This window comes from Nomascus leucogenys, chromosome 13, assembly GCF_006542625.1.
Source record: "Nomascus leucogenys isolate Asia chromosome 13, Asia_NLE_v1, whole genome shotgun sequence".
Classification (NCBI taxonomy): domain Eukaryota; kingdom Metazoa; phylum Chordata; class Mammalia; order Primates; family Hylobatidae; genus Nomascus; species Nomascus leucogenys.
Window position 1 is genome coordinate 91,330,072 of NC_044393.1, and position 15,884 is coordinate 91,345,955.

The following is a 15,884-nucleotide window of genomic DNA, read 5'->3' on the forward strand; positions in this document are numbered from 1 at the left end:
ATGATCTTACTCAGCTAAAGCACACTAACATCAACTTCAACCTGATTTCCCTTTCCTTTGCTCCACACACCTGGTGTTGTTCTTTTTCAGCATCCTGTGTATGTTGGCTCTAAGCCCAGCCAAGCCCCATGCCCTCCACTTCAGGGACAGAGGGTGGCTCATCCCTTTCGTGCTCCCTCAGCTCCCTCCTCAGTGCCTGGTGGCTGGTTGGCATCACAGTCATGCCCTTGAATGATGGGAGCTGGTCCATACTGGATCTGCGGTCATGCAGTCACCCTCTGTCCACAGAGCTGGGCAGAAAGGGCTCCACCATGCTTAGACATAGAGGGAAGGGACGTTTTGAATGGCACTGTTTTATGTGATCCCGCAGGACAGAAGGAGATTCCTTGAATGGGAGTGGTGTGTTGTTGAGAGGGATCCTGAAAGACAGGAAGACAAAGATAGAGGGAGGATCCCCATAATGAGGAAGCAGCTGAGAGCAAAGGAGCCCCTGCCAGAGGAATATCCTTGGGGAGTAAAAAGCTGGCTCTGCCCTTTCTGCCCAGCCCATTCATCCCAGCCCAGACAATTTAAATCTACTTTCTATCAGAACTTAGAAAGGATGTAAAGCAGTCAGGAAGAAACATCCCCTGGGTCTGGGGAAACTGTCAGGAGCAGTGACATCACAAGAAAAACCACCAACCAGGGCCAGGGAGACCAGAGCCCAGCACCTCACCCAAAGGACCCCAGTCAGAGGCCCCATCTCAGACCCAAGGCTAGCATGGGCTGCAGGCTGCTCTGCTGTGTGGTTCTCTGTCTCCTGGGAGCAGGTGAGTTAGGTTGAAATTGTCTGTCCTTGAACTCCAAGCCTTTTCCTTGTGGCTGCAGGAACAACCCTCCTCCTGGGCTCTGCCTGAATTTTGTCCCTTTCCCCCTACAGTTCCCATAGACACTGAAGTTACCCAGACACCAAAACACCTGGTCATGGGAATGACCAATAAGAAGTCTTTGGAATGTGAACAACATATGGGGCACAATGCTATGTATTGGTACAAGCAGAAAGCGAAGAAGCCGCCGGAGCTCATGTTTGTCTACAATTATGAGAAACTCTCTATAAATGAAAGTGTGCCCAGCCGCTTCTCACCTGAATGCCCCAAGAGCTCTCTCTTAAACCTTCACCTACACGCCCTGCAGCCAGAAGACTCAGCCCTGTATCTCTGCGCCAGCAGCCAAGACACAGCCTTGCAGAGTCACTGGTTTCCTGTGCAGAAACCTTCAGGGCCTGCCAGGAAGCTGTGGGGGCCACGGACGGCTCGGGTGAACATTTCCTGCAAGAGCCCCGACAGAAGCTTCAGAACATCCTAGCACCTGCTAATTCATCCATGTGGCAATGTTACATCCTATGCACATATTTAGACTGTGGGTTTTCTTTTGCCTGAGTGTGACTCTGCCTCATCAACTGATTTAAAAAAGATAAACATATTCAGATCTAGTTTTTTAAAAATGTTTTTTTTTTAAATCATGAAATAGGCCGGGCATGGTGGCTCATGCCTGTAATCCCAGCACTTTGGGAGGCCAAGACGGGCGGATCATGAGGTCAGGAGTTTGCGACCAGCCTGGCCAATATGGTGAAACCCCGTCTCTACTAAAAATACAAAAATTAGCTGGGCGTGGTGGCATATGCCTGTAATCCCAGCTACTCAGGAGGCAGGAGAGTCACTTGAACTCAGGAGGTGGAGGTTGCGGTGAGCCAAGACCGTGACATTGCACTCCAGTCTGGGCGACAGAGTAAGATTCTGTCTCAAAAAAAAAAAAAAAATTCCTGAAATAAAGCAAGCATGCTGTAAGGATTGTTTAGCTTAAAATTTTATAAGAACCCTCTAAACAATCACGTGTGTCACCACAGAGTCACACCCTGCACTGGGTCAGACACTGTCCTGTGAGGAGCTATGTTCTCCTGACACTTCGTGTTCTGTGGTTTCCATGACTCTTCTTTGGGACCAAGGGTTCCCTTCCATCACAGGTTGTTGTCATGCAGAGTCAAGCAGCCCTGAGCACTGGGAAATCAGAGAAGGAACTTCCAGGCAAGGGTCCCAGTGCAGAAGTCAGCTAGAGAGGACAGTAGTAGACTCACCCTTTGGGAAATGTGTTTGAGAAATATGTATATATTTTCACCAATTCTATTATTCTATATTTCAGCTTGTCTATTCTCTAATTTCTCATTTGTACACTGAAAGCTAGACTGTGAATTCTAGCCCTGATCAAAGTTCCAAATATGCACAGACACCTTCTCTGAACCCTGCAGGCAGCAAATGTGCCTCTGTCTGCTCCCCTTGCTGCAGAGCCCATGGATCATGATCTGGAAGTTTCCTAACTCATCCACTCTCCTTCCCTTGGCTGGAAGTCTCCTTGTTGGTTTCAGGTCTCAGCCTCCCCTGGATTTCCTCTCCAGACTGACACTTGAAGGATTATTTTTCCCCCTTTGGTCTCTTTATTCCCAATGTGTTAAATCATCAGGCTCAGGGTCTGATGCCTCCAGAGTGCAGCTCTAGCAGCTCTACATTAGCCTTTAGAGAGGAGAGTGGGTCCTGGCTGTTCTGTTTATATTTTTTCATTCACTAATTCATTCATTCATTTATTATAGAGACAAAAGATTCCCTATCCCAAGATATATAGTCATCTGTGCTGTATCAAAAGAGAAGACATTCTTCTCACAGTTTTATGAAATGAGGTAGCTTCGCAACTTGGGGGGAGCAGCCTCTTAAGTTAGTTGTCAAAATTAGGCTTTTGCCTAAGTAAAGTTAGGATCCTAAATTAGGCTCCTACTGTCCCACAAAAACTGGGAGACAAGGGCCTCTATCTTCCTTGACGATTATATCTCAAAAAGAAGGTTGCTAGGGTCTTGGGAAAGACATTCCTGGGTCATAAAGCTGGGTAGAGGTTTACAGAGATTTTAATAGAATTATCAAAAAGCCTTTTCTGTGTTTATTGAGATGATCATCTGGGTTTGTTTTTAGTTCTATTTATGTGGTGAATCACATTTGTTGATTTGTGTATGTTGAACCAACCTTGCATCCCAGGAATGAAGCCTACTTGATTGTGGTAGATAAACTTTTTGATGTGCTGCTGGATACAGCTTGCCAGTATTTTGTTAAAAATTTTTGCATCGAATTAAATAATTTTTAAATAAGGTAACTTACATTAATTGCTTTTTAAATATAAAACCAATTATGCATTCCTGGGGCAAATCTCATCTACTGATTAGATATTAATCTTTTTATACATTGTGAGTTAAATTTATTTTTGTTAAGGATTTTTGCTTCTATGTTAATAATAGTACTATTTATTCTTCACAATTTGTAAATTGATAAACTTGCTCAATTTCATCAATAAAGTAAGCTGGGCCTGGAATTTTCTTTCTGGAAAAGCTTTTAATTATTATGAGTTCATTTTTAAAATTACATCTATGTGTATTTTTTAATATCCTTATGGACATTCAAGTTATCTACTTTTTGAGTGAGTAATTGTGTTTTTTGGGGAATTTGTTTATTTTGTCTGCTGTTGAATTTATTGGCATAATATTAATCTTTCGTTGGAGTTCTAATTTGCATTTCTCTAAGGATTAATGATTTTATTACCATTTGCAGATATGTCTTTTTTGTATACCTATTAATGCTTTTGCCCAGTTTTAAAAGTTAAATTATATATCTTTTATATTGATTTATAGGAATCCTTTATATAATATAAAGGATTTTTTATATTATATATAATCCTTTATATAATCTGGATACAATATTCTAGTCTGATATATGTATTGCAAAACTTTTTCCTCAGTCTGAAAATTTTCCTTTCCACTTTCTTGATAGTACCTGGGCACAACCCCTATGAAATGAGAGTACCCTTCTTTCTCCTTTTATTTTGTCTCTCTACCTACACCCTTATCAGTATTTGGCAGGTAATTAATTCAGTCAGATTGAGATAGTGCAAAGGCTTCTAGCTAGCCTTCACAACACTGGCTTGGGTGTACCTCTAATCTCCAATCACACGAAAATATTTGCCAGCCCAGAAGCTACCCCTGCTATGTATTCTACCATGAGTAGACCTTAAATGCGCATCTCCCACTCTCTCCATAATACATATGGCGGAATGGTGATGGATCCTTCTTTTGGCAGACTTTCCACAATGCATGGAGCTATGCCTATCCCAGCACATCTCTGCATGGACTAAGGAAGGGGTGGATAATTGAGTCAGTGTTTCTGCTTCTTGCTTGTGAGTTTTCCCCAGTAAATCTTGTTTTATGTGTGTATTGCACGGGGCTAGTGCTGTCTACATGTCCCTTCATATGACTGTGCTCTCACAGAATTCTGAGGCTGGAAGGAACAAACAAGAGTTCTCATAAAGAGAAATTTAATCACCTCTAGAAAGAAGTACGTGCTTAATGGCTTTGGAGTTTCTGTGAAGGAAGGGTTTCCTCCTGCCTTAGAAGGTGGGCAACGTGGGCAACATCTTCACCAAGTCAGGAACACTTGATTTCAGCCAGAGGCAGAAGTGGGGTTCTATGATAATGCCCGATTGTGGTTACAGAGGGACTACATTAGCAAGGCCGTGGAGGTGAAAATGGATTCATTTGGGCTGAAATCCTGTAAATTGAAGTAAGCGGGAAAACCCAGCACACATTCCAATGAAAGATGCAGCTTCCTAATATTGTGCTTTCAACTTAGATTCTGTCATCTGTAATTACTCCACACACTTTCTCAAATCATTAGCACAGCTGTGGGCCAGCTAATCATTTAGCCCCTTTGCTTGGTACAAGGTAGCCATGCTCTCTACTTAGCTCCCTATTTTTCTCTGGGAAGCTTTCCTGAGACATGCAGTGACCACGCTTCTCAGACTTCTCTCTTTCTTATTGTCCTTTCCATTTATATTTTAACTTTAATTGTAGTTTATTTGATTAACATCTGACATTTTTGTGTTTCTCTTTTACTTATTTGACCTCATTTAATGATAACCCAGGTAACTGGTCGGCTGATGCTAATCAAATTATATTTTCTGGGGTTACATTCCTTATTTTTTCCTCTAAAGTTTCTATCTCTGTAAGAATTGAGGTAGCAGAACCTTCTCTCTTTTTTTTTTTTGTTGTTGTTGTTGTTGAGACGGAGTCTCACTTTGTTGCCCAGGCTGGAGTGCAGTGGTGCGATCTCGACTCACTGCAAGCTCTGCCTCCCGGGTTCACGACATTCTCCTGCCTCAGCCTCCCGAGTAGCTGGGAACCTTCTCTTTTTTTGAAACAGGGTCTCGCTCTGTCACCCAAGCTGGAGTACAGTGGTGCAATCGTGGCTCACTGCAGCCTCGACATCTGAGATTCAAGCAATCCTCCCACCTCAGCCTCTTAAGTAGCTATGACTACAGGCACACACCACCACCACCACTGGCTAACTTTTTTGTTTACATTTTTGGTAGAGATGAGGTCTTGCCATGTTGCCAGGTTTCTCTCAAACTCTTGAGCTCTGGTGGTCCTCCCGCCTTTACCTCCCAAAGTGCTGGGAATAGAGTTATGAGCCACCATGCCTGGCTTCTGCTATTCATTTCTAAAATTTAAATGTAAATCAGACTGTCCCCATGCAAGGAGGAAGTCAGACAGGGCAGAGCTTAACCAATGTCCACGGTTTGTTTTCTCACTGCAGTCTTGGACTTACCACTCATCTCTTCATTCTCTGGCCCAAAATAGCTTCAGTTTTCCCAGAAGATTCTCATGATTTTCAGTTTGTTTCTGGTTTCTTAGTTACTTCTTGTCTGATCAGGCTTCCCTGAGGAAGGAGCCAGGAGATGCTACAAGTCTGCAATTTTAGGGGGAGTCAGATCGAATGCTCTGGTATTTCACACATCTTTATAATATTATCTAGGCCTCCTCTTCTTTGAAATATAATGGCTATTCATCATGGGATATGAGGCATCTCAGAAGCAATCTAGATATCTGTTTTGTTTATTTTTCTAGTAAAGAATTGACCAGTATTCTAGTAACTTTATTTAGTGGAATCAGAAAAATTTTAGGTATGCCTTTAAAGCAAAAAATACATAGTTTTTCTTAACGTGACTTCTACTGATAGCTTATATTTTTATGATTTTGTGTAGTAGCTTTACCTTCCCTAGGATCAGAAACCACATCAGATAATCAGCTTCTACTATGAAAGAAGCTAATTCTTCTATTTGGAGAGTGAGGTATGCAGAAAATCCGTAAAAAAAAATTAAGTTATAGAACACTGCCATCTGAACTTGAGAGAATTTTAACTGGTTTATTTCCATGAATACTCCCTCAGTAGGGCATTTTTGTCCTCTGGATGGCATCTTGGAAGAGGTACTGGTCATTGATCATATCTCACTGGCACATTGGCTAGTGACCGCTAATGTCAGATGCAGCTGAATTGGAACCTCTTCTCATTGCTTTCTCATGGGGTCATTTGCCTTTGGACTTAAAAATCAAGAAATACTTCATAATGACAATATCTAGATTTACTGTATATATGTAACTATTCTTAAAATTTGATAACAGATATGTCAAATGTAGATATTTAAAGAAATTTGGATTGGAAATAAACTAAATCAGAAGTAGCAAGTGAAGGATAGCGGTTCTGTAATGGAATCTTTCTCAGATTCTGTTTTCCCAAGTCTCATGTTTCTTTTTTAAACCCAGTCTGGCCTCTCCTTCTTAGCTTACTAAGTATAGAACCACAAATAGAAACTTAGAAATTTAATCATTTTCTGCACATATCTTTACTCATATACGGGAAAGTGGGCAAGAGGATATTGTCAGTGAACTCAGGCAAAAAGAGGATTTCTAAAACAGTGAGTTTAGATGGGAAAGAAACAAATTCCCCAGCAGCACGGGAACAGTGGGTACAGTTTTCTTTATTTTTGGATAAGCTGATTAGTTGGCACGTGGCACAGAGTGGTCTGAAAGGTCTGTTTCGAGCAAGCTGGCTGGAGTCATCACAGAAAAAAAGAACTTTAATAATAAATCACCCACAAATCCCTGAGAGTTTGCCTGCAGCGAGGGAGACAGGATGACTTGGTGTAATTTCTGGCACAGTTCTTCCTGCAGCACACCTCCCTGAGCTAGGCCAGGTTTGCATCATCTCCTTCATCAGAATTTTCTCAAAGGCAACATTTCTTCTCTATCATATTTTTCCCTTTTACGATGCAAAAAGTGATCTTGAAGAACATAAATTTTAAAATGTGGGGGCTTTTTTTAGTTCCCCTAGAGAAACAGTATAACAGTCATGATGCTGAAATCATTCCTAATTTAAATATGTCCCATGTCCCTTGCCCCATGTTAGAAAGGCTGTATCCATCAGCTCAGACAGCCACAGCAAATAGCACAGACTGCATGGGTTAAATACAAATCATTTTTTTTTCACAACTCCAGAGTATGAAATGGGGATGCCAGCAAGTGGGGCTCTGGTGAGGGCCCTCCTCCTGGCTTGCAGAGCACCCTCTTCCAGTTGAATCCTCACGTGGTGGAAAGAGAACAAGCCAGCGATCAAGTGTCTCATCTCAGACGGCATTAATCATACTGGATCAGGGCTCCACTTTTATAAGCTCATGTAAACATAATTTTCTCCATAAAGACCCTACCGTCAAATATTGTCTCCCTGGGGGTTGTATTTTGGAGGGACATAAATATCCAGTCCATTAACAACGGCAAAATCTTGGTTACTGCACAGTGGGCCACACGGGGGTGCTGTGGAACCACTGAGCTCCAAATGTCTCTGGGGCATGCACAGAGCCAGGAGCCTGGGACACGGAGGGTTAAGGAGCAGCCTTGCTTAATGTTTGTGCTCACTAAAAGGTGTGATGACAGATACATGAAATTACAGGTGTGCTTCCCATCAGGGAGCCATGCGCTTCAGCTATGCGTGGGTTAGGAAGCCTCTGTGAGCTTGCCAGGGAGGATGAAGATAGGATGTCCCATGCTGGGATGGGACAACCTGCATGTCCCGGGCAGGGACAGACAGAGGAACAACTGCCTGGAGGGGAAAGCAAAGGAACTGTGGGAGGGACATGCAGCTTAACCTCAGCCCAGCTTAGAGCAACCCAGTCCAGCCCCACATGGTATGTGAGAGTATTAACAGCACAAAGCAGAGGTCCTGGATCAGGTTAGCCAGGGGCATAACAAGGGAGGCAGAGTGCATGGGAACCTGCAGAGATGACATCAGAGTAGTGATATCACAGCCTAACATCCAATCAGAGATGTGATGCTCAAAACCCCAGCTCTCAGAGGACCAGTATCCGTCGCAGGGTGACACCTGCCCAGCTCTGTCCCACCTGGCCATGGGCTCCAGGTGCCTCTGATGGGAAGGCCTTTGTCTCCTGGGACCTGGTGAGTCCTTGGCACAGGTGGGATATCTCTGGAGCACGCCTCATCCAAGGCACCCTCAGGCTCCCTCCTGCGTTCTTTCCCCAGCCTCTGTCTCCCTCCCTCACAGGCCCAGTGGCTTCTGCTGTGCAGAACACAGAGCAGTGGACCTCAGGAGGACACAGGACAGTGACATCACAGGATGCCCCTCCCACCAGGAAAAGCAAGGCTGAGAACTTAGCTCTTCCCCAGGAGGACCAAGCCCTGAGCACAGACAGAGTGCTGCCTGCCCCTTTGTGCCATGGGCTCCAGGCTGCTCTGTTGGGTGCTGCTTTGTCTCCTGGGAGCAGGTGAGTCCCTGCAGACAGGACAGCATCCCATTCTGAGCCTGCCCTCACCCCTGTGTCTTCCACTTTACCATGGGGAGGCACCACCAGGCTGTCTCCTGTGCTCATCCTCCATCTGCTTTTCCCACAGGCCCAGTAGAGGCTGGAGTCACTCAAACTCCAAGATATCTGATCAAAACGAGAGGACAGCAAGTGACACTGAGCTGCTCCCCTATCTCTGGGCATCAGAGTGTATTCTGGTACCAACAGACCCCAGGACAGGGCCTTCAGTTCCTCTTCGAATACTTCAGTGAGACACAGAGAGAAAAAGGAAACTTCCCTGATCGATTCTCAGGGCGCCAGTTCTCTAACTCTCGCTCTGAGATGAATGTGAGCACCTTGGAGCTGGGGGACTCGGCCCTTTATCTTTGTGCCAGCAGCTTGGCACAGCCCTACAAAGCCAACCACATTCTGTGCACAAACCTCCCTGGCCCAGTGTGGGGCAACCTCAGCCCTGACATATCTGTGAGAACCTGGGGACTGCAGGGAGAAAGAAAGGCAATTGAGAATGCTGGGACCCACAGCCTGGGGCTTTCTGCAATTCAGGGCTGGAGGAAACAAGGCCAAGAGAGCCTGCTCAGAGGATGGTGCTGCTTCCGTAGGTTGACTGCAGCGTTACCTTCTTTGCCGACACTATAAGCTACAGGGGTAGAGGAAATGTTTGTAATTTAATAGCTGGCGCACTCTCTTTCAGGACAAGGGATTTAATTTTGTGGTCAAGATTGTTGATAACAGTGTAGTGTAGAAGGGAGAATCACAGGGTTTGCTTTATACAACTTGGGGAGAAGAAATTGAGATTTTGGGAAAGTCAAAGATAGAGAAAACGAAAGATGATTGAAAATAGAGATAGAGCAGAAGGTGATGAAAAATGGTGTTCTGTGCACCATGAGCCCTCTTTCCCCCCTCCCAAAGTTTTCAATACCTAGAAAAAATAAGGAAAGGTCTTATAGCAACTGGAATCACCTGGTAGCCGGTCCCAGTCGGAGGCATCACCAAAGAGCCACTTGGCCGTTGTGAGAGCCCTGGAGTTGCTTCTGCTGTCTTCCTTCTTCCGGCCCTGAGCTTGACTCCTCAGGCCACAGTCAGGTACTTCCCAAAACATAGAGGAAGGTAAAGTCACCCTTGTTCCTAAAGGGGCAAATACTTTCCAGTTTCCCCCCAAATAAATTCTGCGTCCCTGGGATTCCTTTCTGACACTCACCTCCCAAATCCAATTACCTTCTATGACCAAATGCTCTTTGAACATTTTCTAAAACTCAGCAGTCTCTACATCCTCTGCATTTGTCCTCACTGTTTCCATGGCCTGGGAGGACCTTTGTTCTCCTAAGACGGGGCCACATACTGATCATCTGTCAAGGACGGGCTCACACCTGCCTTCCTCTTCACTTCTTTCTGTGACATTTCCTGGGACTGTACTGTATCACTCTCTTTCCTTTATTTTCATGGGAAAAGCCAAGCATACAATTGATAGTCTTTGATGTTTGTAAAACTAATAAGTTATTGCCCTCTTATACAGAATCCTGGAGTGTGATTAATTACTGTCTTCTCTTTACCAGGGACTCCACTTGAAATATCATGGAGAATGATTATGAATAGTCTTAGCATTTCATATAATTTCTGTAATATTCCTAGCAATCGTGTCTTCACAGTCAGGATTGATGACCAGTGCTGTCAAGTTCCCAAAGGGTATCTAATGCTGGAATCTGCAAATGTTCTTTTGGAGTGAAGAAAATTATGTTATTTAGGCTGACTGAAGAATAAGTAAAGAAAGAAAATTATGGTACAGTAATATTTATAAAGACTCATAATCTTGTAAAAAAAACTTCCTCACCGTAACCACACTTTCCACAGCCACATTTTTAGAGATTTGATGAGGGTGGAATATAGTCAAAGGTGCTTCTTAATCACCCTTGATGAAATCAACCTAAATCAACCTAAAACATTGAAAAAAAAAACTAGCTTTGCTCAGTAATGGAATCTTATCATCCTTGACAGTGAAAAGATATTATGTGTTTGTGAGTGTGTGTTTGTGAGTGTGAATGTGTGTGTGTGTTTTCTTGTGGATACTCACTCATATAGAAGTTTCTCCCCTGGTGGCATTTTATGAGGTTCTGGATCACTGGCAGAGCTCCTAGGCACTTCTAGGTAAGGATAGAAAATAACAGACCTAACTGAATCTGCCTAAGTTATAGCTGATAAGATAGTTTATTTCAAGATTTTATAAATTCAGAAATAAATTTTTAAAATCAAAAAGTCCCTTTTATAAAATGTGCTAACATTTGTGAATTATTAAACTAAATGCAATGTGTGAAAAGATGTGCGTCTGACTAATCAAAGGGAGCTCTGCAATGTAGTATTTTCAGCCCAGATTGGCTTGATATTGTCACACTGTTTCATCCTGTGGCCTGTAGAATTCTGGCTCCTTTCTTCCGTCTTAGGATGCTCATTGCAATAACGTAACAGTAATTTCTTGTGCAATCAAGATGTGTCCTTTTGTCTCCACTGGCCAAGGGTGAGTTTGAAGCTCCACCCTAAATAGGCCCTTCCGGGAAAGCAATAGACAGGGTGTGTGAAAGAATGGGGGCTGCAGGGGTTGGAGTGGGGGCTTCCCTGTTCCTGACTTGGACAATCCTGAGCTCATCAGGTCAGAAGGTGTGAATCCATGGGACTGTGGAACGTTGGCCACTTGGGGGCGCTGTGGCCCCACAATGCTGCAGGGAACCCTGGGGAGGGGTGGGAGGGTGGACAGGAAAGGAGGGTGGAAGGGAATGCCTGGCTGCCTGCTGGCATCAGGAGATTAGGTGGAAATTAGAGTAGATCCTGGCCTGGGACTGCCCAGGGAAAGGTAGGGCCAGGGTTGGCACCAAGCAGGGAGTGTTTCTGCCTCTGCATGGGCAGAGGAGGGTGTAGGGGCTGGGGTGGCAAGGGCTGGGAATCAGTGTCAGGACAGGGACAGGGTGGGCAGAGGAAAGTAAGGTGTGATGTAGGCATGCGGGGACTGTGACCAACCACCTCCCCTTTAGTTGAGGGGCTGTGCGGGACAGGAGTGCTGCATGGAGCTGCTGAGCCTGAGTCTTTCAATGGGTGAACAAGGCAGGAGTGGCCTGCAGAGAGAGTACCTGGAAAAGGACTGTACCCCAAGGAACTGGGTGACACTTTCCTACCCCCACTCAGGGAGTGACCCTGAGGAGGGAGCTGCCAGCCAGAGGGGCTCAGGTCCTGGTGAGCTGACAGGCTTTTCCCCCAGACACTTCCTGTTGCTTCTGTATGTGATCTGGTTTTATGCTCACTGAAATCATGTAAGGTAGGTATGATTTCACCTGTTTATGCATCTGAAGGAAAGCAGCTGTTCCGGGTCTCATATTAAGTAATTGGCTGAGGCGTTTTCCTCCAACACCTCTGCACCAGCCACCTCCCCCGACTCTGTATATCTGTCCCTTCATCTGGCTTCCCCTTTCCCAGTCCCATTAGCAGGAGCGCAAGGTCATGCCTCATATGTGACCATTATAACCTCTTCCCTGACAAGTCCAAGGAACATGTGACTTCCAGACCAAGCATATCCATTCACCTTTCATTGAAGCAAAACAGAAGGATGAAATTTTCTGCACTGTAGACTTCCTGTAACTGATATAATCTACTTTGAGGAAAAGTAACAAGAAAAATTGTTATTCATTAGTTATGATTTTATTTAATATGTGTTTGGAGGTCCTTTCTTTGTATAGATATTTTATGAAATAAAATGCAAAATAAAAAAGAACAAATGAAAATAAAAAAGAAAAGCTTGAAAGAATATTAAATTTTTCTTGCTTTTTAGAGTATTAAGGTTTGCATTAATTTTTTTTAACTTATTCAAAGTTATTTGCTCAGTTTCTGAATTATACAGAAACTGTATAATTTTTCTTCTCTTTCTTCTCCTTCTCTGTTTAGCCACCTACACCTTTTTCTGCCAGCTTTTTTAGTTTAATAACCTAAGGCTATCTTTTAAACAGATTTTTAAATGTACAATATAGTATCATAATCTACAGACACAAGGTTGGACAGCAGATCTCTAAAACTTCCTGAACCTTCTTTACTGAAATTTTGTAGCCACTGATGGCAGCCGCCCATTTCCCCCACTTCCCAGCCCTTGGAAGTCACCATTTTCATCTTCACTTACATCAGTTTGACTTTTAGTTTGCCTCATATAAGCACAATCATGTAGTATTTGTCTTTCTGTGCCTGACTTTTTCAACTCAGTATAATGTCCTCCAGGTTTAGCTACATTGTCATGTATGGCCAGATTTTCTTCTTTTTAATGCTTAATGATATTCCATTGTATGCATCCACCACATTTAAAGTCTGAATATTAAATGTATAGTATCTTATTGTTTCTGTGAAACCATCTGTCACAAGTGCGGCAGGGCCATTTGCAGAACAGAACAGCAAGCACTGAGCACATGAATGCACATTCATTCGAAGTTCAATTCTGCTTCATACAGAAGACTTCAAAAAAATAATAATTTCATTATTTATTGTTATTTTACTATACACAAATAGAACTTCTTTTTTTTTTTTTTTTTTGATACAGAGTCTCGCTTCGTCGCCCAGGCTGGGGTGCAGTGGCATGATCTCGGCCCACTGCAACCTCCGCCTCCCGGGTTCAAGTGATTCTCCTGCCTCAGCCTCCTGAGTAGCTGGGATTACAGGCGTGCACCACCATGCCCGGCTAATTTTTTGTATTTTTAGTAGAGATGAGATTTCACAGTGTTAGCCAGGATTGTCTTGATCTCCTGACCCCCTGATCTGCCCACCTTGGCCTCCCAAAGTGCTGGGATTACAGGTGTGAGCCACCACGCCCAGCCAATACCCCAATACCATAAAATATTTAGCATATAGTAGAAATCTAGCTATTTTTATTTCCTTTGCTAGTCTCAGGCAGCCTCTTTCACTGCGCCAACGTCCAAAGGCAGTTAAAGACACACTTTGCCTGGAAATCTTAGGGTGAGGACTCAGGAAGTTACAGAAATGGAAATATATATGCGTGATGATTACTTTGAAAGCATTAACTAGAGACTGTAGCATATATCCCCCCTCAGGCATTTAAAACTCAATATTATTGATATATAAGTTATATAAGCATTACAAATTTTAAATAAACAGATCGGTTACACGTAACTAAATAATTAATAGAATGAGGAGCTCCTGAAAAGTTTTATGGTTTTAAAAGGGGTTGAAGCCAGGTGAGTTACCAGATCCACATTAGGGACAATTCTATCTGGAGATGGATGCTGTGATGAAACAACCTCAAAAGGTCTTCTAAGCTGGTACAGACTGATTTTACAAAGTTTATTTATTCATTTTCATTCATTTCTTATCTGCTCATTCACTCAAATTATTTTGTAATGATATTTTGGTGAAAATTAATCATCTTTAAGGGAAATATTTTGAGTTTCATCAGGAACACATGCCGCTGAGCTTTGTGTTCACACACTGAGTGCTCTGGGGCCAAACAAAATACGGTAATAGTGACCTTGTTGAGAGATGACGTCACATTGGGAGAAAGGTTCTCTTGGTGTTGACACTAAGTGTCCAATTCATAAAATCTAAGCCTTGAGCTAGGAAATGCCCTTTTCTGCCCTGGGAAGCAGGCTCCTATATTATGTGTTTCTGTCTCCTGGTCTAGCCTGGGCACAGACAGGGCACCCACTCACGAACTTGTTACATCCTGGCTGTGACTTTCAGCACCAGGTGGCCATTTGCTCTGACTTCAATTTCTGTGTCCTTCTCTCCTAAACCCCATGGATGCTGAGTGACTCAGACTCCAGTCATGTGCTTGTGCCAAAAGGAAACTAGCACAAGAGGAGATGAGCAGAATATGAAACAAAACCATGTACTCAGGACCAGCAATGTGACTTACTGGCAGCTCCTTTGCTCAAATATTGTAAGGAAGTTGAAGCTCATGACAATGTTACAGTAACAGGGGTCTTTTTAAGTGTGGGACTCTGTGGACTAAGATACAGTTTTTGAGCTTTTTTTTCTTTTCTTTTTTTCTTTTTTTTTTTTTTTTTTTTTTAGATGGAGTCTTGCTCTGCTGCCCAAGCTGGAGTGCAGTGGTGCAATCTTGGCTCACTGCAAACTTGCCTCCCGGGTTCATGTGATTCTCCTGCCTCAGCCTCCTGAGTAGCTGGGATTACAGGTGCACGCCACCACGCCTGGCTAATTTGTTTGTTTGTTTGTTTGTATTTTTAGTAGAGACTGGGTTTCACCATGTTTGCCAGACTGGTCTTGAACTCCTGACCTCATGATCCGCCCACCTCAGCCTCCCAATGTGTTGGGATTACAGGCGTGAGCCACTGTGCCCCGCCTTTTTTTTTTTTCTTTTTTAAATTGTTACCGAATTAGTGCTGAGAATCCTGACCAAGGGAATATTCCCTATGAAATATGACACTTCAAATAAAATGAGAGCACTTTTTCTTATCCTGGAGCCTGCCTCTTCTCTCCTCTCTCCACATCCCTCACACATCAAGAAATCTTTGTGCCCACACAGATCATGGGCAGCGTTGGGCAGCCACTATCATCCACACAGAGAGGGCAGTCAGCAGCGTGAGGTGGTTCTGCCTGCTGTGGTGTCACCCCAGGCACAGAAAGCAAGAGCCCTGGGTAGAGCTGAAGGTGCTCAGCTGGGCTTGTCAGGAGTCCCATCTGTCGGTGAATTGACAAGAAACAGAGCAAAACGACTCCTCCAATGGTGATGAGCCTGCCCCTGGGATTTGGAAACTTGGTAACAGAGAAAACCAATAGAGACAACTGGATTTTAAACAGGATTATCGGATTATGGTCAATTAAGCAAATTAGAAAAGGATACTTGAAGGAATATTTGGGACACAGGGATCAAAAACACCAGGAAGACATGAGGAGTTTCCCTAAGAGTCTAAATTAGAGAAATATTTAGATAACTGACCCCAGTGTATGAATGAGGAATTATACCATCACAGGGATAAAAGTTACACTGAGTTACAAACTGCTTCCAAAAAGGTTAAGAAAAACTTGTAAGGCTGTGTCAATTCAGACAAAGGCATTCTTCCCATTCATAACTGTTCACTAGTACATTTATCTTGAATTTGACCATCTGGGGAAGGGGCGTGGCCTCTCCTGACAGGAAGGCTCTGGGGCCCAGGCAGGGAGAA

At 43.6% G+C, this 15,884-nt stretch overlaps 1 protein-coding gene and 1 gene segment (V, D, J or C); both read left to right on the forward strand.

Moving 5' to 3' along the window:
• Positions 1 to 128: 128 nt before the first annotated feature.
• LOC101175807 lies at positions 129 to 1,344 on the forward strand. Its single transcript, XM_012512067.1, has 3 exons — positions 129 to 262; positions 652 to 809; positions 920 to 1,344. Exons 1-3 carry the CDS (start codon positions 129 to 131, stop codon positions 1,342 to 1,344), a joined length of 717 nt encoding a protein of 238 aa, XP_012367521.1.
• A 6,908-nt stretch (positions 1,345 to 8,252) lies between these two features.
• LOC101175866 lies at positions 8,253 to 9,357 on the forward strand. The segment is given in 3 exon segments: positions 8,253 to 8,373; positions 8,463 to 8,682; positions 8,810 to 9,357. Coding segments are annotated over 2 exon segments (597 nt in total).
• The last annotated feature ends 6,527 nt before the right edge of the window (positions 9,358 to 15,884 follow it).

What these genes read in the sequence shown, in the direction of transcription:
- LOC101175807 (XM_012512067.1), top strand. Translation starts at nt 129, where the DNA reads ATGCCCTCCACTTCAGGGACAGAGGGTGGCTCATCCCTTTCGTGCTCC. An exon ending in TGGTCCATACTGGATCTGCG is followed by an intron (nt 263 to 651) that starts GTCATGCAGTCA and finishes GGAAACTGTCAG; the next exon opens with GAGCAGTGACATCACAAGAA. An exon ending in TCTCTGTCTCCTGGGAGCAG is followed by an intron (nt 810 to 919) that starts GTGAGTTAGGTT and finishes TTCCCCCTACAG; the next exon opens with TTCCCATAGACACTGAAGTT.